This window comes from Orycteropus afer, unplaced genomic scaffold, assembly GCF_000298275.1.
Source record: "Orycteropus afer afer isolate SDZICR_OR568_19922 unplaced genomic scaffold, OryAfe1.0 scaffold00136, whole genome shotgun sequence".
NCBI classification, from domain to species: Eukaryota; Metazoa; Chordata; class Mammalia; order Tubulidentata; family Orycteropodidae; genus Orycteropus; species Orycteropus afer.
In genome coordinates, this window is record NW_006921723.1 from 2373483 (window position 1) to 2394914 (window position 21432).

Genomic DNA, 21432 nt, shown 5'->3' on the forward strand with positions numbered 1-21432 from the left:
TTCCGGTCCACGCAGGCCCGTGTGCGTGTCTGCACACGCGTGAGCGCGCACCGGCCCCGCGTCCTAGCCAGCCCTGCCGACCTGTCCCCCCCACCCCGCCTTTTGGATTCGGGGTGCGCACACCGGGGCGTGTGCAAACGTGTGCACACCGGGGCGCGGGGGCGGGCTGTCCTGGGCAGGCGGCTACAGGCCCTTACCTCAATGTCCCCCTCTTCGGGCCTGTTTCCCCACCTGTGGAATGGAGGTGACAGGGTCCAGAGAGAGGGTAAGTTGGCCGCCCTGCTTTCTGCTTGGACACCTCCTGGAACTCCTGGTGCCAGGCGAGTACTGGACTTTCACCTAGCACTCAAGACCCTGCATGGCCCGGCTCCTCCCTTTCTTACCAGCCCCCCTGAACTCCTGGCAAGCAGCTTCACTCCACCCAGGCTTTGCATGATCGATGGGTTGCTCTGCCAGATGCATCCTCTAGCCTCTTCCAGAACCCTGCCTGGAGCTGGGCACCCCCAGCCCGCTCCCTCCAACCCTGCAGGCTGGCATGTCTGTGTTCTGTGATCCTGGTATGATTTCTGCCTCGTTTGTCAGCCCCTGCCCCCCACACACATTGGCAGTCACAGTTCACCCCAGTCATCTACCCAGGATCTGAGTTCCCCACCCCTGCACATTTTGAGCAAACCACTGGTAACCCCCTGGACTGAACCAGGCCAGGGACCACTGCAGCTTGCTTCTCTCCTGCAAAGGCCTGACTCACCTCTAGGCCTCTGCTTGTTGGGGGGACTCTGCTGGGACCTCCTTCCCTTCCACTCTACTTCCCTCCACTGTCTCCTTTGAAGCTTAGCTCGCGTGTCCCCTATTCATACTCCTGTCCACTCTGGTTATAACTTTCTGCCCCTATGGCCAACCTTCTTCTCTCTGTCCTGGGCTATAAAGTCAGGCAGATCTAGGTTTGAATCCTGTTTTCTTCTTAGCTCTGAACAAAGACTTCTGTGTTCCGAGTCTCAGTTTCCCCATTTCTAAGGCCAGTGAGCTCCTTGTTTCTGGCACATGCAGTGTGACCTAGGCAGGTTCCAAAACATTAGGTCCTAAAGACTCCAAGGAAGGCTGCTATTATATCCATTTTACAGGTGAGGAAACTGAGGCCTATAGAGGGGCAGGGACTAATCCAAGGGTGTTCAGTGAATCAGAGGACTTGAACCCAGGATTTAGGCCCATCTCTGAGTTGGGGTATGAGGTAGTCTAAGCCCAGCTGACTCTGCCTTGCCTTTCTCCTCACAGGTCCACGACCCCAGCTGAGCATGGTGACCACCTCTGCCCTTGGCTCCCTCAGAAGAGCCTCCATCCTGCAGCGCCGATGGCCCCCCACGTGAGGGAGTGAGTGGCCCGTCCTGGCTCCTCCAACTGATGGAGGACTCAGCAGCCAAGTGACCTGAAACACTGCAGTCCCCTTCCACCTGGTAACTGATGGTGGACGCAGCAGTGAGGGACCCAGGTCAGGGTCGTGACACAATGGTGGAATGGGACGTGTGAGTGGCCCATCTGGCCTTTAATTCCACTATTTCAACTTCATGGTGGACACAGGGGTCTGATCTGAGTGCCCTAAACCAGTCCAGAGGACCCTCCCAGACCCTAATCCAGCCGATGGGACCAGCAGGGCTCCCAGCAGCCATTTGACTGTCTGGACCCCAACGTGCCCAGCCATGGCAGGTGCCGAGGGCTTCCAGTACCGTGCGCTGTACCCATTCCGCCGGGAGCGGCCTGAGGACCTAGAGCTGCTGCCAGGAGATGTGCTGGTGGTGAGCCGGGCAGCCCTGCAGGCACTGGGCGTGGCCGAGGGTGGGGAGCGCTGCCCACAGACCGTGGGCTGGATGCCTGGTGTCAACGAGCGCACGAGGCAGCGTGGCGACTTCCCCGGCACCTACGTTGAGTTCCTGGGGCCTGTGACCCTGGCCCGGCCTGGCCCTCGCCCACGTGGCCCCCGCCCACTGCCTGCCCGGCCCCGTGATGGGCCCCCTGAGCCAGGTGAGCAGCCACGTGGTAGCAGGGTCCTGGCTGGGGGCTCTCCCCTCAGACCCTCAGTCTCTTCTCTCCAGTGGGCTGATGGGGAAGGAATAGTAGTAAGGATGTCGGTCATTGGATCAGTTGACAAGCATTGATGGCACAGCTTTTGAGAGCTAGCCCAGTTTAGGATATTGTGGACCAGCAATGGACACAGGCCTGGCCCTGGCTTTGTGGAACTTCTAGTTAAAGAAATAACGAGAAAGTGATAGGTGACATGCCAAGGAAGGAGCCATGCATGGGGAGAGTTGGGAGTGGAATGTTCCAGAGCAGTAAGCGTGAAGACCGTGAAGTGGGATAGAATGGCAGGTTTAGGGACCAGCTGGCAGGGGCACCATGTGGAGGAGTGGAATGGGGAAGCAGGGCTGTGGCAGCTGGGCCTCGGGCTGAGGAAGAGCATGGATTCACTAAGCACCAGGAGTGTTCAGTAGGGTTCAGAGGTTCAGTTTCCATCTTGCAGTTTGCAGACCCAGCCCATTAGGAAACCTTTGTTACCCTGGTTTCCAAAGTGAGGGGCGCTGCGAAGCTCAGGGTGGGACACTCAGCTGAGGCCACAGAGTGCACTGGGATATAAGGCCCCATATCCCTCCCCAAAGACCCTCAACCGTCCTTCTTTCCATAGAGCAGCCATTGAGAGCAAGGAGTTGAACACTGAGCAAAAGCATATGCTGAAATTGCCATGTGCCAAACAGGAGATGGGGGTTCCAGGTGGAGAAACTGAAGCCTGGGTGGGGAGAGGCAGCCGACGTGTGCTGAGTACATACATGGACCCAGCCTGGTCTAACCCAACCCCCCAGTGGTCCCGTGGGCAGAGGAGGGACAGAAGTATGAAGGGGTCACCTAGAGTGTCCAGGGACCTGAGAGATGCTGAAGTCCACCTGGTTTTGTGCAGGAGGGACATTGATGCCCCAGAGAGGATCAGATCAGAGGCTTCCAGCTCAGGGGAGAGCGGGGGCTGTGAGACAGCTTGGCATCTGGCGTCTCCAGGGCCCAGGCCTATATCCCGCCTCGGCCTGAGGAGCAGGAGGCCCCATCTGGGCTCCCCGCCAGAATCTGCCTCTGTCCCTGGTAACAGCCGCCTCCCTCCCAGGCCTGGCATCAGTCCAGCCACCACACACAGCCCCACTTGGGGCGGCTGCCTGGCCTGCCCTCCGAGCTTTCCAGGGCCATGTGACCTCAGCCATCCGCCCACTCCAGGCCTCAGTTTCCTCATCTGGAAACCACAGCATTGGTCCCTTCGTGCCTTTGTGCCTGCTGCTCTGGGATCTGGGGACAAGCTGAGGCTGCCTGTTCCACCCATCAGCCCCATGGAGGGAGCTGAGGCAGAGTCCTGATAGCACTGGGCTGTGTAACAACAGGCAGGCAGTCTCACTCAGCCTTGGTTTGTCGTCTGTAAAATGGGGGTGACGCCTGTTATGTGGAGATTGAGTCTCCCTACCAATTGCAAACGGGTCACAGACGAGTTGTCAGAACTGTCCCCACCCAGCCCCTATCCAGGGCATCACCTACCCCCTTAGCCTGATTCTTTCACTTTTTTTTTTTTTTGGCATTTGCTAGCAGCTGGGCCCTTCTCCAGCGTGAGGCATCACCTGGCCCATTACTCAGGAGGCCCCACAGGCCCTGACTTGCCCCTGCTGAGTGCCAGGGCGTCCCTGCCGAGGGCCAGAGCTGGATCAGAGACTCTAGGAGATGCAGGCTGGGTGGGGGCTGTGCCCAGGGCTTCCTGGGTAATGGGAGTGAGTTCAGTGGCTTAGAAAGGGGGCAGGAAATACTTTCTTAAAAGCAAAATAACTTAGAAAATGGAGAAAGATCCTTTGGAAAAGGTGTTTAGGTCCACAGGGATATTTCCCTTTTGTTCCTTTTCAGTTCCTCTGTTTTTCCCACCAAAAAGGAAAGATGATGCCATTGGTCTTGTTTTGGTTATCTAGTGCCATTCTAACAGACATACCACAAATGGGTGGCTTTAACTAACAGAGATTTATTCTCTTACAGTTGAGGAGGCTAGAAGTTCAAGTTCAAAGTGCCTCTAGGGTCTGGGTGAAAGCCCTTCAACCTTGGGCTTCAGCTCTGCCTCTTGCTCCTGGCCCACTGAAGCTGGAGGCTTCTCTTAACTCAGACAGCTGCTGGCTGCTGAGGCTGACAAACCCAAGGTTGACAAGTAAAATGGCACAGTCCCAAAATTACCAAACCACACGGCAAGGCACTAATTCAAGTCCATTGACAGTCCCAAGATCGGCAAACAACATGGCAGGCCACTGAGATGAAGACTCGGCCAAATGCAAGATCCAGATGTGCCAGAAAGCTTGAGACCTTCCTCAAAGCTTCTCCTTATATACAAGAAACAGACCACATCACTAAGGCAGCTACTCAGCTGCTCACAGTAGATTCCACCATGGAGTTGATTACCAGTCTCATCATGGGGAATACTACATCCAGCTGCCTAGCCACTCAACCAGGCCCAGCCAAGTTGACACATAATCTTAACTGCCACAGGCCCATTTCTCATTTGAGGAATCTGAGGCCCAAAGAGGGCAGGTCCCGTGCCTGAGGCTGCACAGCTGGACCATGGCAGAGCCCAAACCCTGGTGTATGAGTCTCCCATGGTGGCCATAACAAAGTGCTACAAACTGCAGCTTCAAACAGCAGGCATGTATTCTCTGTCAGTTCTGGCCAGAAGTCTAAATTCAAGGTGTCAGCAGGGCTCTGCTCCCTCCAGAGGCTCTGGGGGAGGATCCTTCCTTATGTCTTCCAGCTTCTGGTGGGCTCAGGCTTTCCTGAGCCTGTGGCTACATCACTCCAGTCTCTGCCTGTGTGGTCATAGGGCATTTTCCTCTGTGTGTCCTCTCCTCTTACAAGGATGCTGGTCGTTGGACTTAGAGTCCACCCTAAATCCAGGATGATCTCTCTCATTTTGAGAACCCTAACTGAATTACAAGGAGCCTGGGTGGTGCAACAGTTAAGCGTTTGGCTGCTAACTGAAAGGTCAGTGGTTTGAATCCACCAGCGACTCCTCGGGGGAAAAAAGATGTGACAGTCTGCTCCATAAAGGTTACAGCCTAGGAAACCCTATGGGGCAGTTCTGCTCTGCCCCGTAGCTTCACTGTGAGTTGGAATCAATTAGATGTCACACAACAACTTAATTACAATTGCAAAGACTCTGTTTCCCAGTAAGGTCATATGCACAGGTAGCAGGGTTGAGGACAAGGATGTATCTTTTGGAGGGACACCATTGAGCCCACCAACCCTGGTTTCTGAAGTTGTGTAAAGTTCTGATATTTTGACCTGGAACACTGTCGCCCAACTCAACCCTCCTCACCCCTCTAGCCAAGACCTGGCCTCCCTAGGATTGAGGTCAAGGTGCCACCTGCTTGCTTAGCCAGACCCTGCCTGAAGTCACCCAAGTTGAGGGGTCCTGTGGGCAAGAAGAGGGACTGGCCCTTGCCAGGGACCTCACCAACATGCCATCCCCTCGCTCCCTCCAGGCCTTACACTCCCTGACTTGCCTGAGCAGTTCTCCCCTCCCGATGTGGCGCCCCCCCTTCTGGTGAAGCTCGTGGAGGCCATTGAGCGGACAGGTGAGCCTCAGGCTGTGGACCAGCCCCTGGGTTCTACTCGCATACCTCTGGTGATGGACAACTCATCACCTTCAGGGCTGCCAAGCTCACTCTGGGAAAAATCCCCTCCTGAAACTGAGCCTGAAGGCTTTGGGCCCCTATAAGGAGGGGTCACTATGAGTCGGGTCCGACTCCATGGCACATAACAACAACAACAACATTGAGTAGGGAGATAAATGATCCCCAAGGTGAAGGGAACATGGACACCCCACCCAGCCATCTGCCAGAGTTGCCTTCTCCCCTTGTTTTTATTTCTGGTCTCCAAAAGAAAACTGCGAATTTAGTAGCCACACCAGGCCCCAAGCGGGGTCTGGGACTGTATTTGAAAGCTGGCCTTGCCACCTCAGAGCTGACCCACTGTCTCACACACACAGGGCTGGATAGCGACTCGCTTTACAGGCCTGAGCTGCCTGCCCCGCGCACAGGTGAGGGAGGAGCGTCGACGGGCAGGGGCAGGGGAGGACCCAACCTCGGATGGCCTGGCAGTGACCTAGGAACATCTGGATGTGTGCCCCCTGCCCCCGCAGACTGGTCCCTAAACGACGTGGAGCAGTGGGACGCGACGGCCCTGTCGGACGGAGTCAAGGGCTTCTTGCTAGCGCTGCCTGCGCCCCTGGTGACGCCGGAGGCCGCGACTGAGGCGCTCCGGGCCCTGCGGGGTGAGCCTAGTGGGGCGCCCAGGGAGAGGGACGGAGCGGACAGGTGCTTGCCGCGGCTTACCACAGGGTGTCCACCTTCTTCCCGCAGAGGGCGCAGGGCCAGTGGGGCTGGCGCTGGAGCCACCAACGCTGCCGCTGCACCGCGCACTCACGCTGCGTTTCCTGCTCCAACACTTGGGCCGCGTGGCCCGACGTGCCCCAGCCCCTGGCCCCGCCGTCCGCGCCCTGGCAGCCGCCTTCGGGCCGCTGCTGCTGCTGCAAGCGCCGCCGCCCTCGCCGCCGCCAGGGGGTGCGCCGGACGGGTGAGCAGCAGAGCCTGGCTGATTGGGCCAGGGGCGGGGCCTCAAGGACGCAGGGACGGGTCTAACTGTGACAGGGCTTAATTGGATGCAGGAGGAGAGCGGCCTAGGCTATAAGAAAGGGGCGGGGATAGGGCCCACGAGTGGGCGGGGTTCTGCATGTGAAATGAGAAAATAAAACAAGGAGCGAGGCTTCTAACCAGGAGTAAGTGTTCTGGACCACAGAGAGGCATGTGGGTGGCACTCCTCCCTCTTGACCCACAACCAAACTCACTTCCATCGAGTCAACTCATAGCAACCTCCTTGGGTTTCCGATGCAATATCTCTATGCAAGTGGATTGCCCAGTCTTCCTTCCCAGCAGTGGCTGGTGGGTTTGAATGGCCAGCCTTCTGGTTAGCAGTCATATGCCTTAGGCACTATGCCACCTGCAGTTGTCCCTCTCAGGGTCTTTCCCAGCCAGTACTATAGCACTACAGCCCTCTCGCTTCCACTCACTCCCACCCTAGGCATTGGGTTCCTGTTCCCTTGTATAAGAACTTATTGAGCACCAACTGCATACACATAAGCAAGAGTTGCCCCCCACACACACACATAACCTGCCAGCATTGTGTACTCTGCCTAACTCAACACCCTCATGCATGCACACCCCTGGGTGTTTGAGCTCACACAGACCTGTGTGCACACATGTGCAAATATGTGCTACAGAGCACTCACCACACTCCCTCCACCCAGGACGGAACCCAGTCCTGGCCCTGACTTTCCTGCTAAGCTGGTGGAAAAGTTGCTTCAGGAACATCTGGAGGAGCAAGAGGTCGTGCCCCCAGGTGACCCCCCCATTCTGTTGTTACGTCTTATTGAGGGAGGGCATCAACACTGGGTCCAGGGCCCTGCCACCATCAGTAGGCTTATTTACAGTGGGAACTGGGTGCAGTAAACAGTCGATGCTCAATGTGCATTTGTTTTCCTGTCCCCCAGCACTGCCGCCTAAACCTCCCAAGGCAAAGCCAGCTCCTGGGGCCCTGGCCAATGGGGGGAGTCCACCCTCCCTGCAGGATGCTGAGTGGTACTGGGGGGACATCTCCAGGTAGGGGAACTGGTGAGGCCTCTGGGAGAGCTGTGGGTGGAGGCAGAGCCTTGAAGAGCAGGGCTGTGTGGTGGGCAAAGCCTGGAGGCACAGGGTCTCCAGCAAGCAAGCCCAATCATGGGTCTTCTTGGCAGGGAGGAGGTGAATGAGAAACTCCGAGACACGCCCGATGGGACCTTCCTAGTCCGAGATGCATCCAGCAAGATCCAGGGGGAGTACACGCTGACCCTCAGGTGGAGGCTTGTTCCTTCAGGCATGACCGTGGGGCCAGAGGTCACAGAAACGGAGGGGTGGACATCAGGTCAGAAGGACTGTATAGGGTGTGGGCTGTGTGTGGTGTCCCAGCCAGGAGGCCTAGGGTCAAGGTTAGAATCCTGGTGGAAGCCTAGGGGTCAGCCTTGAGATCCTGTTGGATGCTGATACCCGTCTTCCCCTCCCCCCCCAGAAAAGGCGGCAACAACAAGCTGATAAAGGTGTTCCACCGTGACGGCCACTACGGCTTCTCCGAGCCACTCACCTTTTGCTCCGTGGTAGACCTCATCACCCACTACCGCCACGAGTCACTGGCCCAGTACAATGCCAAGCTGGACACGCGGCTGCTCTACCCTGTGTCCAAATACCAGCAGGTCTGGGCTCGGGGGTGGGAGCCAGGGAGGGGCATGCCTGGCCAGAACTGAGTCTGGGTCTCCTGCTGACCCCTCTGGGTGCCCCCAGGACCAGATTGTCAAGGAGGACAGTGTGGAGGCAGTGGGCGCACAGCTCAAGGTGTACCACCAGCAGTACCAGGACAAGAGCCGGGAGTATGACCAGCTCTACGAGGAGTACACACGCACCTCCCAGGTACCTGGGGAGACAGGCATAAAGTGGCAGGGTGGGGCCAGGAGCAGGACAGCCAGTCTGAGGCCATGGGGACAAGTGTCCACTTCCAGGTCACAGAGCCATCCGTTAGCACCAGAGGCTGCTCTAAAAGTCCAGCCGTAAACATACATGGTGGGTATTGTACTGTTGAGAAACTGTCACTCAGGTTTACAGGAGTGGCTGACTGGGACCAGGGCGTGGGGGGTGGTCTCTTGTATCCTAGTTTCTCCACCTGTAAAATGGAACCAAAACCAAACTCATTGTCATTGAGTTGATTCCAATGCATGGCAGCCCATTGGTGGAACAGAATAGGATAGCTCTGTAGCTTTTCCTTGCCTGGGTTCTTTGCAGAAGCAGTTTGCTAGACCTTTCTTCTGTGGTGTCATTGGGAGCGTTTGAACCACCGTTTAAGTTGGCAGCGATCTCAGACCATTTGTGCCACTCAGGCTCCTTGTAAACTGGAACATTTGGTCTCAGTGACCTCTCCACCACCTTTAGCCAGGACATTATTCAAATTGACAGTAATAACCTGGTGGAGGGTTGATGGGGACATGGGGCAACAGTTCATGAGAAGGGGCAGTGTGCTTTAAAATACAGCAAGGTTTCATCATTCAGGCCACGTTCATAAACTTCTTCTAAATCAAGATGCAACAACCATGGCTCGAATGACCCATCTTGGACCGGGAGTTGCTTGGTCACCCCTGCAGCCCATGAGGGTGTTTTCTTGTCCCCTTTTTACTGACGGGTCATTGGAGAGTTTGACGAGGTGCCCAAGCAGGTCAGTTATGACTTGGATGTGATTTAGACCCTCTGGACCCCCATGAATAGTTTTAACTTTGCAGTAGGCTGTTGGAAGGTTCTATGAGATGGTACGTGGAAAGCATTGGACTTATTGTTACTTCTCAGCCATGCTGTAGGTCCAAGTATTCATGGGTACCCAAAGGACAATACAGAGGAGGAGGGGGTTTTGGGAATGGGGTTTTGAAAGCTGAATAGCAGTTCATTCCCTGCAGCAGGAGCCAGAGGGATGGCACTCCTGGTGGAGGGAACAGCCTGAGTAAAGGCTCCGTGGCAGAGTTGTGATCTGCCTTCACCCTTCGTAAGGAGCTTATGGGAAGGTCCCGGGAGATCCTGACCCACCCCCTCCTTCAGGAGCTACAGATGAAGCGCACTGCGATTGAGGCCTTCAATGAGACCATCAAAATCTTTGAGGAGCAGGGCCAGACCCAAGAGAAATGCAGCAAGGAATATCTGGAGCGGTTCCGGCGTGAGGGCAACGAGAAGGAGATGCAGAGGTGAGTTTGGTCCGCTTCTCCCCACCCTCATCTAGTGCAGTGCCCCTGGGGAAAGGAAAGGATGGGCAGTTGAAATGGGCCGTGAGGGATGAATAGGAGTTCGTCAGAAAGAGAAGTCACAGGAAACAGCACAGGCAAAGGTTTAGAGGCTGGAAGCACACAGTTTGGTACAAAGAGGGTCCTTAAGGGAGCTGCCCTGGGAGCCATCCAAGGCCTCTGAGGTGCCCTCCCACAGGATCCTGCTGAATTCAGAACGGCTCAAGTCCCGCATCGCCGAGATCCATGAGAGCCGTACGAAGCTGGAGCAGGAGCTGCGGGCCCAGGCCTCAGACAACCGGGAGATCGACAAGCGCATGAACAGCCTCAAGCCCGACCTCATGCAGCTGCGCAAGATCCGAGACCAGTATCTTGTGTGAGTACACACGCTTGCCTGCATCCCTCCGTTAAATTCGCAGGGTACCGTTCTGCTCTTGCTTTCTCCGCCAAGCGGCCCCACTTAGCCCCAACTCCTCTTCTGTCCACAAGCCCCTGCTCTCGGAACATGGCCCCTGCTAGGCCCTTTGGAAAGGCTCTGGGTATATTAGCTGCAGCTTCTGACTAGGAGACCATCTCAGCCCAGGCCTGGGTTCAAATCCTGGATCTGTCCACTGACCCACTGTAGATGACAGCAAGGGGTCTCCCCTTCCCCCCATGCTGTGGGAATTTTTTTTTTTAATCTTTATTGTGATTTGGGTGAAAGTTTACAGAGCAAATTCACTTTCATACAGCAGCTTGCTTATATTTTGTCTCATGACATTGACCGCAATTTCCCACAATGCAACAGTTCTCACCTCCGCCCCATAGTTACCTCTTCCCTGTGTCTTTCCCTCCATGCACTCCTGCCCCCTGAGCTGTCTCCCTGTGCATACACAGCCCTTCTATTCTCCCATGATTGATCTCTCCAAGGAGTGTATCTACCTAGTGTAAATGTTCAACTCATATGCCTGTCTTTTGTTTGGCTAGGAGCCACAGGAGTGGGTTCAATTCCAGACCTGAAGGGCAGCTAGGGGCCATAGTCTCAGTGGTTCCACCAGGCTCTATCAGACCAGCAAAGCTGGTCCCACACACACACATGATTCTGAGTTTTGTTCCACATTGTCCTCCCACTCTATCCAGGATCTCCTACATAGATCCCCCTCTGAATGGTTGACAGTGGTAGCCAGGCACCATCTAGTTCTTCTGGTCTCATAGTCATATAGGCTGAGGATTGCAGCCTATAATGTTATGTGTAGTATGTTATGCCATTTGAGCTTAATGTCCCCTGTGACTATGGTCCTGAGCCCACAGGTCCTACTCGCTCTCTCTGGGTAGTTGGCTGTGGCCAAGAAGTAACTACAAACTTGTCCCTTGTCAGTTCTACTGTATACCTGGGAATTCTTACAGAAAATACACACTTGTATAAACCTCATCTGCCAACCCTATACATGGTCATGAGCGCACTCCCCCCTGCATAGACATACCTAATCGTTCAGCCTGTCCACCCATTTATCCACCTGTGTATCAGTGTTTGCCTTCACTAACTACACAGCATTGTATGTCCCAAAGGGCTCAACTTTGGTGTCTGTACCTCCCATGCACCCCTCTATGTCTTCCTTTTCCTCGATGCCACTGTGTTGATCAGCTGTGGAAAATTTATGTATGCTTGCTGTATACCAGGCACATGTTAACTGATTTTGTCTTCTGGAATCCTTTATAAAGTTTCCCCTTTATATCTGGGGAAATTGAGGCACACAGGAGACAGCTGCCCTTTGCAAAGGCTGACAGCACCGCCGGGCTGTCCCCGGGACGGATCCTCTTGTGATAAAGCCTCTTCTGGTCCAGCATGTTCTGGATGAGCTCATTGAGTGTGCACGGAGACAGAATGCATGGCTTCCACCCCACCCCAACTTGGACCCTACTGGGGCCAGGAGAGTCACTGAGGCACAGCTGCCCTTGGCCAAGTGGAGGCTGCCCCCATGTGGCCACCAGGGATATCGCACCCAGAACCTGCCCTCCTACGTTAGCCCCTGTCTGGAGCCAGGCTTGACAAATCCCCAGGGATTCAGACTTGACTGGCTACAGCCTCAATTTCCACATCAGCAGAAGGGATGCAAGCCTAACTTTCCTTTCCCCCTTCAGGTGGCTCACCCAAAAAGGTGCCCGGCAAAAGAAAATCAATGAGTGGCTGGGGATTAAAAACGAGACAGAGGAGTAAGTAACCGCCAGGAGGAGGGCAAACAGGGCTTCTTTGAAGAAGGGACTTTTTTTTTATGGATTTTGAAGGGTACACAGGAGTTCACCAGAGAGAAGTTGTCTGGGCAGCAGGGAGACCTTGGCTGCTGGCAGGTGAGTAATGAAGTCTGTTCCCCACCCCACCCCTGCTGTCCGCACAGCCAGTATTCCCTGATGGAGGATGAAGATGACCTTCCCCACCATGAGGAACGGACGTGGTATGTGGGCAAGATCAACCGCACGCAGGCCGAGGAGATGCTGAGTGGCAAAAGGGATGGTACCTTCCTCATCCGTGAGAGCAGCCAGCGGGGCTGCTATGCCTGCTCCGTAGTGTGAGTATGGGACAGAGAGGGGACTGCAGGGCTGGGGCTCTGTTAGTCCCTCCTTTGAGTACCTACTGAGTGCTGCACCTGGGGAGGAGGCCCATCGGGGTAGAAAAGATTGTCGGGGCCTCGAGAAGAGGCAGGGAGGCAGCCGGGGTGGGAGTCCAGGCAGGGTGGATGCAGGATGGTGGGGTGCTGTGGCTGGCAGGACAATGGGATGGGGCCGGGGGAGCCTAGGGCCCTACCTTACTCACCGACTGCCCCATGACCACAGGGTGGACGGTGACACCAAGCACTGTGTCATCTACCGCACGGCCACCGGCTTTGGCTTTGCGGAGCCCTACAACCTGTATGGGTCGCTCAAGGAGCTGGTGCTGCACTACCAGCACGCCTCACTGGTGCAGCACAACGACGCGCTCGCGGTCACGCTGGCCCACCCTGTGCGCGCCCCGGGTCCCGGGCCCCCGCCTGCTGCCCGCTGACCAGTCTACACCAACACCCACGGAGCGGAGCCACTGTAGGCTGCCCACGCACAGGCTGGGACGGAGCCGTGGAGCCACACAGCTGGGCTCCAGCTTCCTTCTTCCCCGCCTCTTCTCTCAGTCTGATGGCCTCTTTCACCATCTCTCTTTCTTGAATCTCTGTCTCTCTTCATTTCTCTCTTTCCGAGTCTCTCTCTCTCAATCTCAGCCTCTTCTCATTTTTCCTTCGTTCTCTGAGTCTCTCTCTCTGTCTGTCTATCTCAGTGTGTTTTGTCTGTCTCTCTTCCCTTTGTCTTCCTCTTCCTCTTACTTCCTGAGTGTCTCTCTCTCCCTCTGCCTCTCTCTCCCTCCCTCCCTCTCTCTCTTTCCTCGCTGAGGATCTCTTTGTTTCTGTCTCTCTCTCATTGTACTTGCCCCCTGTCTCTCTCTCCCTACCTCTTTCTCTGAGTCTCTCCCTGTCTTTCCCCATCTTTCTCTATTTGGGGATCTCTCCAGCCCTGCCCCATTCCCTCCCATGAGCACTGCCCTCCCATGGCTCTGGCCATCTGACTCCCTGCCCTGCCCGTTCATTGCAGGCCCCTGGGGTTCCCAGAACCCCTCCTGGCCATGCCTGCCCTGTTTACAGAAGCCCCTGGGCTGCGCAACTCCAGCCCAGGTGCATCGATTTTTAAGCCATACCCAGGGCCCGGGCAGGAAGGAACCTCGCTTGGCTACTTCCAAGAGCCTCTGCTGTGACATTTGGGGCCGGGCGGGACCCGCCCCATGGACCCCAACTTCCCCTCCAAACCCGGAAGTGAAACCTGCCATTGAGTTCTCCCCCTGAGGGGACTGTTGTCAAGAAATCCCCCCACCTTGAAAATCATTAAGAATAAACTCAGTGTCAACCCCATCTGGCCTGGCCCCAGGAACGGAGGCCCTGCTACCGCCGTCCTTGGCCACAGCACTGCCCAGAGCGCCTCGGGCCTGCTGCTTTTATCATGTTGTATTTTGATTTTACTTTCCTTGGCAGTCGAGCCCTCTCTTCCCTCTTTTGGGGCAAGCATCCTGATCTTTCTGCTGCCAGCCCAGGAAGGTGCATTTTGTACGGTACATTGGCATCGCCATGAATAAAGCTCTGGAACTGTTGGATCCTGCTTGTGACGTGCCTTCTCCACAGCTGCTATGGGGGGCGGGCCCAGGGCTTTAACTGACCTGCCTTTGATGGCTGACACACACATACACACGCCATGTAGCTGGACTTCAGGGAAAGTATGGAACCTGGGGTCACAGAGGGGAGAAATCTGAACGCTGAGCTATGCCCAGGCCTGCTCAGGGGACTCGAGGACCTGCCTAGTTCCTCATAGGCCAGCCCAGAAAGGTCCCCATGCCCTTGATGGCCCTCCTTGTCCTCAGGAGTCCCCCAGCTCCACCACCCAAATTTGAGACCTGGCCCTCTGACCTCCTTTCTCTATACCTACCTCTTAGCCCCCAACATGCCACCACCAGGTACCAGAGGGTGTTGAGCTGGGTCACATTGCAACACCCCGCCCCCATACTATACTCCACCTGGAATCCATCAACCCACTCTCCCCAGGGTCCCTGGCCCGCAGCCCAAGCTGAGTCTGTAGCTTTTTCCACTTCCCCAGGAGCCCGTTGGGCCCAGCACACCCTGCACAGGGGCGAAGGAATGAATGAAGGACAAGCTTCCCCTCATCTCTGCTCCAGCTCTGCCTACTGGGATCTTGGGAAGAGGAGCTTCCTCCCTTGGCTTTGGAGCCCCTGAGCCTCCCTAGCCTATCCCCAATCAGGAGATAACCATAAATAACTAGACTAGGCCCTGTGGTCTCTGCCCTGGGGTGGAAGACAGGTTAAAGCTCTCCTGCCCCAGGCAAGCTGGCTTGGGCAACAATAGCTCACTGTGTCTTCTCCCCAGTCCCTGCACTCAACCACCACCCTTGAGAAAGCTGCTTCCCCCTCTGACAGAACTTCTCATTTCCAAGCTGAGTCTGGAGTCACCACTCCTTCAGGACCTTTATCAGATTTGATAAAATGTCAGTTGTGCCTGCAGCAGGTGGCCACTAAATCCTCCAGTTACAGTTCATTGTTGTATTTGCAGGGGGAAAATTGTATCATTTACATTTATTGTTATTCAGTGGGGCTCAGCACAGGGCAAGTAAGTGCTGTCTTTTTTTTTTTTAAGGCCAGAGCTTTTATCGGAAATGAAACTGTTGTCCCAAGTCTAGGGGACGAGGCTTCTGGGAAAAAGGCTTTGGGGTACAAGGTGTAAGACTGTCGGGAAATTCCAGTTCCTAAACCTGATACTACCTGTGTAGAAACACTGGCTCAGGCTTCCCCAGAACTGAGCAGGGAGAGAGGCCCAAGGGCACAGCTTTGAAGCTGGAGACTTTCTCCATGCCCTGTTCAGCCCCATACCTGGCCTTTGAGACCTACAACCACGGTCCCATTCATTCCCCAACACCTCCGGCTCCAAGCCTTTTTCAGGGCTGTTCTGCTGCTGCTGCTGCTGTCCTAAGTCCCAAGCCCTTCCCAGCCTCACAAGGCCCAGGCTGGGGGAACCCTGCGGCTTGCCTCGGAGCCCTTCAGGGCAGCTTTATCCCCCAACCGCACTCCCCTCTCCATTTTACAACAGGCGAAGCTGAGGCTCCAGCTCCGGGGCTCAGGTCACCCAGAAGGATCTCGAGTCCAACTCACATCTGGTTGACTCATTGGATCTGCACCCTACCCCATCACCACCTCCTTCTTAGTATAGACACTCGGCCGGGGAGACAGAGGACCCCCAGCCTTCCTCCTTTTCCCTCAGCCCCCGGCGGGGGGTAGCTAGGGAAGCCATGCACCCCTCCTTTCTGGCTTCTGGTTTTTGGTTCTGCTGTGGCCCAGCCTGAGTCAGCAGTGGCGGGGGTCGGAGAGGTCGTGGCTGCAGAACCAGGGAGAGGGAGGGCGAGGGTGGTAAGGAACCAGGGGAGGGGGAAGAAGAGGAAGGTCTGGGCCGGGGGGAGGAGGAGGGCACTGGACTGTGGGGGCACAGGGTCCCCGGACTAGGGGCGGGGCCCCCACCCTGGCCTTGGGCCTAGAAGACCACTCCCCCATCTCTCTCAGTCTCGGTCTCTACCAGTCGCTGAAGTATCCACCCCACCTTCTCTCAAGGTGCTCACGCCCCTCGCGCCCGCCTCGTGACTGGGAGGAGCTGATTACCGAAGAGCGGGGGACGAAAAACGACCCGACGGCGCGTGACTTGGGGCCCTGGCACCTGACGGCCGTGGGACCGAGGCCACGCTGGAAAGTGAGCGCCGGTGATGGTTCCCAGAGGGACCAGGGGTCTGGCCAGGGGAGAGGGAAGGGCGAGAGCAGTCCGGAGAGAGGGGGTCCGGGCGAGGGGAGGGAGACAGAAGCGAAAGCCAGACGCAGCTAGCTGGGAACCTGGCCGCGACCCCCAAAGACCGGGGCGCCGGGAGGCGGGAGCTTTGGGGGCGGGGGCACTAGAGGGCGGACCTGCCGGGAGACAGAGGGAGGCCGGGCCTCCGCCGAGTATAAAGACCGCTCCCTCCCTTGGCAGCTGCACCTTTATCCCGCCGCCCAGCTGCGATGGCCCTAGCGCCTCTCCTGCCGTTCCTGTCGCTGCTGCTGCTGCTCGAGGTCCCCGTGGCGGCGCGTGCGTCCTCGCTGGGAGCGCTCCCCGAGGTGGCGGCTGCCTGCAAGGTAGGGACAGCGACGCGGCGGGCGGGCCAGGGGGGCCTGGCGCCCTGTCGCTGGCACACGGAGCCTTTCTGCGCCCGGACTCCGCCGGGGAGACCGAGGGCCGGATGGGACGCGTCCCACGCCACTCCGCTGCCGCGGCGGGTTCCCGACAGACACCTCCCCCGATTGAACCCTTCCTCCTACGCGGCGCCCGCACTGTCCTGGAGTCGTTTCACTTCCCTGTCCCGTCCCCCTACTCCGCCCCCGCCCGCTCCGCCCACCCTGCTGAGGCTACATTGAGCGCTTACTGTATACTTCTGGGGCTGAAGCCGAAGGGGCCACCCCTTGTGGTCCAGAGGAAGTCCAGACAAGCTGAGTGGACCAGCCAAGACCACCTGCATGCAGGAGGCTCTTACTGTGAGCATTCCAACCAGGAAAGGGCTCCTTGCGGTCCTGTTTCCGAGACAGGAAGATGCCTCGTGCGCCCGGGGACTTGTCCACTGATCACATACAACGGCTGTCTTCTATCCTCCCAGCCTAAGTAGAAGTCAACACCTATTAGTCACCGCCTCTCTCTGCAGTCGGCTTGGGAGGGGTTCCAGGGGGGAGCGTTGGGAGCAGGAGCCAGCTCACCAAGTCTCTCAGGGTGAAGTGGCCCCTGTGGTATTCATCTCCAAAAAGGCGTGGTTGAGGGTTGTAGCCACAAATGTGAGGGGGGTTTTCCTCCTTCCTACAGCCAGGGTGCCTGGTGGAAAGCAAGGGCTGTGGGAACATTAAATGCCTACTGTTTGCAAGTCTGCGTCCCAATCATTTTGCAAAACTGAGGTTTAGGGATGTTTGGGGACACAGCAGATGGGGGAGGGGCAAGCAGTTTTGCACTAAACTGCTAACCTAAGGGTTGGCTGTTGGAACTTACCCAGCAGGACTGTGAAAGAGAGACCTGGCAGTCTGCTTCCATAAAGACTACAGCTGAGAAACCCAGATGGAGCAGTTCTACTCAGTAATACATGGGGGTCACCAGGAGTTGACATCGACTCCGCAGCAATGGATTTGGATTTTTTTAGGGAGGACACAACCAAGTCTCAGATGTGGGGTGCTCCCGGGCCTAGGCCTGGAAGGAGTGTGAGCTGGAGCACTGACTGCTTGTGGCTCCCTTTCTGCGTGAGAACCAAGTGGGTTTAGAAGTCGGGAGTCACCCAGAGCCATGCTGTCTCACACACCCTGCTTCCCGTAGGCTGGTATCCTGTGCCCACCGGTGCCCATCAAGAACTCTGACCCGCCGCCTGTCAACGTCAGCCTCTACTATGAGTCACTTTGTGGCGGCTGCCGGGGATTCCTGGTCCGAGACCTCTTTCCCACATGGCTGATGGTCTTTGAGATTCTCAATGTCACGCTGGTCCCCTATGGGAATACCCAGGTGCGTGGGCACCGGGGAAACCGGCGTTGGGGGCGTAGGTGTGTGCAGCCATCCGGTGGGCTGCATCTCACCCCACTGCTTTGCAGGAACAAAATGTGAGCGGCAAGTGGGAGTTCATATGCCAGCATGGGGAGCAGGAGTGTTTGCTCAACAAGGTGGAGGTGAGTGGCCACAGGGCATTGGAACCAGCTCGTCCTCTGCCTCGTAGACCTCCATTCAATTCCGCCACCACTCACCAAGTCGATAGTGAGCACCGGTGAGGCTTCCCAGAGGGCCCTGGGCTGCCCTGGGCCCCCCTCACGGCCTTGCCTGCCCTCACCACCCAGGCCTGCCTGCTGGACAAGCTGGAGAAGACTGCAGCCTTTCTAACCATTGTCTGCATGGAGGAAATGGAGGACATGGAAAAAGTCCTGAAGCCTGTGAGTGTGTCCCTTCATCCACACTGTTGGGGCAGGGGAGGCACTAGGGACCACAGCAGACCTGGGGTTCAAATCCTGACTCTGGATGCCACCTGCTATGTAACCACAGGACAGTGGCCTCCCCCCTCAAAGCCTCCATCCTTCAAAGGGACTCAGATAATGGATGTCTCCTGAGGGCATGGGTGTATCAGAGAGGACTTTCTGGAGGAGGGCCCTCTGAGCTGTGCTTAGAAGAATGGATAGGAGTTTGCAGGGACACAGATGAGGGGCCTCCCATGGCATAGGAAGATGATAGGGCAGGCCCGCCTACTTCCCCAGGGAAATGTGAACAGTAATTCCCAGGAGTGACCAGTCCCAATTGTTTATTCATTTATCAGATACTCTGGCTGTTTTGTTATGTATTTTTTCACTACAATAAAATTTTTAAAATGCCTGGACTGCTCAAGGGGCCTCACCTTGAGTCACCCCCAACTTCGTGGGATCAGAATGGGGCTAGGGAATACAGAGGAGGAGGGAGCACTTGAGGAGAGGGACCTTCAGGAGATGATGGAGAAGGAAGAGGAAGGATGTTCCTAGTGGAGGGAACAGCATGTACAGCAGCTCAGAGGAAAATCAGGGAGTGTGGTCTGGTGTTAGGCAGAAGGCAAAGGGAGTAGGGAGACACTCACTGTTTTGGGACATTGTTGCATGCTGTGGAGCCAACTGTCCCCTCTTCCCTTGTCTGAGGGGCCAGTAGGGGACTGTTGGGGAGATAACAAGGAGGAAGCTAAAGCAACACCCTGCTTACCCACCCTCCTGCACCCACAGTGCCTGCAGATTTATGCTCCGGAAGTGTCCCCGGACACCATAATGGAGTGCGCAATGGGGGACCGAGGCACACAGCTCATGCACATCAACGCCCAGCTGACAGATGCCCTGCAGCCACCCCACCAATACGTACCCTGGGTCGTCGTCAATGGGGTAAGAGCCCTGTAGCCCTCAGCTCAGTCCCCAGGTGGGGACTGCAGTCATGGAGGCATCATTTGGGCTGGGAGGCAGGGGCCAGGCTGGGGACCATTTGCAAGCCCTTTGGGGCCAGGACCAGGGTGCACAGTTTGGGGCAGGTGGGCCTGTGGCCCTGATCCCAGCCCATCTTGCTTTGTACAGAAGCCTATGGGCGAACATGATCAGCTCCTGAGCCTGGTTTGCCAGTTGTACCAGGTAAACTGCATGGGGAGCTGTAGGATTCAGCAGGTGGGGGGGGGGTGTCTCCTTCCGGAACTCACAGCTGTCCCTTCCAGGGCAAAAAGCCGGATGTCTGCCAGATTGGGGTCAGGTCCCAAAGGGAAGTCTGTTTCCAGTGACGACCGTGAGAGCCTGGCTGCCCATTTTTCTGATCCTCAACTCTCAGCACCTGGATGACTTCTTGCTCCTCTGAGAATGGTGCTAAAGTGAAACTACTTCAATAAACTGTTTTGGAGGTTGTGAGTCATTTGACAAGTCAGCAAATATCCCCCTGGGCCTTTGCAGTGCTGGGGCCCCAAGGACCCTCAATCCTGGGCCCAGTTTCTGAGAAGTCCTAGTCCAAGAGATGAAACATCCGACAGACATCCCTTAGGGTCAGGGATGAGCCAGAAAGAGGGGCTCAGGACTGGAGGAGTTCAGAAGGGGCAGTGAGGACTCTGCCTAGGGAAGAGAGGCGTTGGGGCTGGGGTTTCAAAGGGTGAATAGGAGTTCATCAGGCAGAAAATCAATTCAACAAACATCTATAACCACTCCTTTTATGCTGAACCCACACCAGGTAATATTAAGGCCCTTAAAACACTTCCTACCCCACATAGTCATGGCTGAGCCAGTGGATGGGAACTAGAGCTAGGGGATCTGAGGATAAGCAAGAGGCCCTTATCTGGGGAATGTTGAGCAATGTGTTCACTCAGGGAGAAAAGCAGGGCATTGCAGGCAAGAGGAACAGTGTGTACAAACGCAGGCAGACAGATAGCAGGTTTGAGTGGCTACCTAGTGGGCCAGCCGTAAAATCTGGGGCAGGGATGCCGGACCATGGCAACTGAGAGCAACAGGTGTTCATGAGGGAAAATGGTAAGATGTTACACCAGTTTAACAGAATAGAACTGCCTCATAAGGGTGTTTTTGGTATAAAACATTGAAATGTATTGGTCTCTTTTTGGGGGAATTTGATTATCACAACTGTATTACAACTGAGCCATTAATCTCACAGTCTTGTCAGCATTAGCTGGCTCCTTACTGCTGAAGAATCACTTGTTTCTATAGAGGTTCAAGGGAAGGGCCTCTAAGAAGTGTGCAGGTTCCTTTTGTGTATCTACAGAAGCTTTATTTACTGTTAACTTTTCCATCACTCACATACAATGCTTATCTTCTTAAGATTTGTAGTAACTGGTTATGCTTTTTTTTAATAATAGTTTTATTGCAATATACAATGCATACCATACAGTTCACTTATTTTAAAGTGTACAATTCAATGGTCTTTATTGAGGCATTTGTTTATGCATTCATTTGGAGAAACTCCATACGTAGGCTCTGGAGTCGGGTTGATTGTAATCTTTACAGAAGCCACCTGCCATGCCTGGATCTTCTGTGGTAATGCCGGGTGGGTTCAACAGGCGACCTTTGTTACTAGCTGAGTGCAGACCATCTGTGCCACCCAGACACCTTTGTGCTTTCTTTTTAGACTTGAAGTTTTTTTGGCTTGCTGGGTGGAATATATTCCTGGACCTCTGTCCTCTTATTCTTGGCCATTGTCCTTGATACCCATATGCAGCTGCTCAAGCCCCAGGTGACGCCATCTGAACACACAGGGTCCAGAAACGTCCCCACCTCATGTTGTTGTTGTTGTTGTTGTTATGTGCCATCGAGTCGGGCCCGACTCATAGCAACCCCTCCTTGGGTTTCCGAGGTGGTATCTCTAGGGAAGTAGATTGCCCAACTTTCCTTCCGAGGAGTGGCTGGTAGGTTTGAACCGCCAGCCTTCTGGTTAGCAGGCAAGTGC

General features: G+C 55.8%; 2 protein-coding genes across 2 annotated transcripts; both read left to right on the forward strand.

Annotated features, from left to right (window-relative positions):
* The first annotated feature begins 1694 nt into the window (after positions 1-1694).
* On the forward strand, positions 1695-12917 carry PIK3R2 (phosphoinositide-3-kinase regulatory subunit 2). Its single transcript, XM_007945356.1, has 15 exons — positions 1695-2016; positions 5535-5627; positions 6041-6091; positions 6194-6325; positions 6414-6627; positions 7358-7449; positions 7601-7709; positions 7844-7942; positions 8155-8335; positions 8424-8549; positions 9720-9862; positions 10098-10274; positions 12020-12091; positions 12274-12444; positions 12710-12917. Exons 1-15 carry the CDS (start codon positions 1695-1697, stop codon positions 12915-12917), a joined length of 2190 nt encoding a protein of 729 aa, XP_007943547.1.
* A 3582-nt stretch (positions 12918-16499) lies between these two features.
* IFI30 (IFI30 lysosomal thiol reductase) lies at positions 16500-19771 on the forward strand. Its single transcript, XM_007945355.1, has 7 exons — positions 16500-16613; positions 17827-18009; positions 18096-18170; positions 18336-18428; positions 19236-19388; positions 19575-19628; positions 19709-19771. Exons 1-7 carry the CDS (start codon positions 16500-16502, stop codon positions 19769-19771), a joined length of 735 nt encoding a protein of 244 aa, XP_007943546.1.
* The last annotated feature ends 1661 nt before the right edge of the window (positions 19772-21432 follow it).

Coding starts and splice junctions, on each gene's coding strand:
- PIK3R2 (XM_007945356.1), top strand. CDS start 1,695: ATGGCAGGTGCCGAGGGCTTCCAGTACCGTGCGCTGTACCCATTCCGC. Junction 5,628..6,040: donor GGAGGCCATTGAGCGGACAG/GTGAGCCTCAGG, acceptor TCACACACACAG/GGCTGGATAGCGACTCGCTT. Junction 7,710..7,843: donor TACTGGGGGGACATCTCCAG/GTAGGGGAACTG, acceptor TCTTCTTGGCAG/GGAGGAGGTGAATGAGAAAC.
- IFI30 (XM_007945355.1), top strand. CDS start 16,500: ATGGCCCTAGCGCCTCTCCTGCCGTTCCTGTCGCTGCTGCTGCTGCTC. Junction 18,171..18,335: donor GTTTGCTCAACAAGGTGGAG/GTGAGTGGCCAC, acceptor CTCACCACCCAG/GCCTGCCTGCTGGACAAGCT. Junction 19,389..19,574: donor CCTGGGTCGTCGTCAATGGG/GTAAGAGCCCTG, acceptor TGCTTTGTACAG/AAGCCTATGGGCGAACATGA.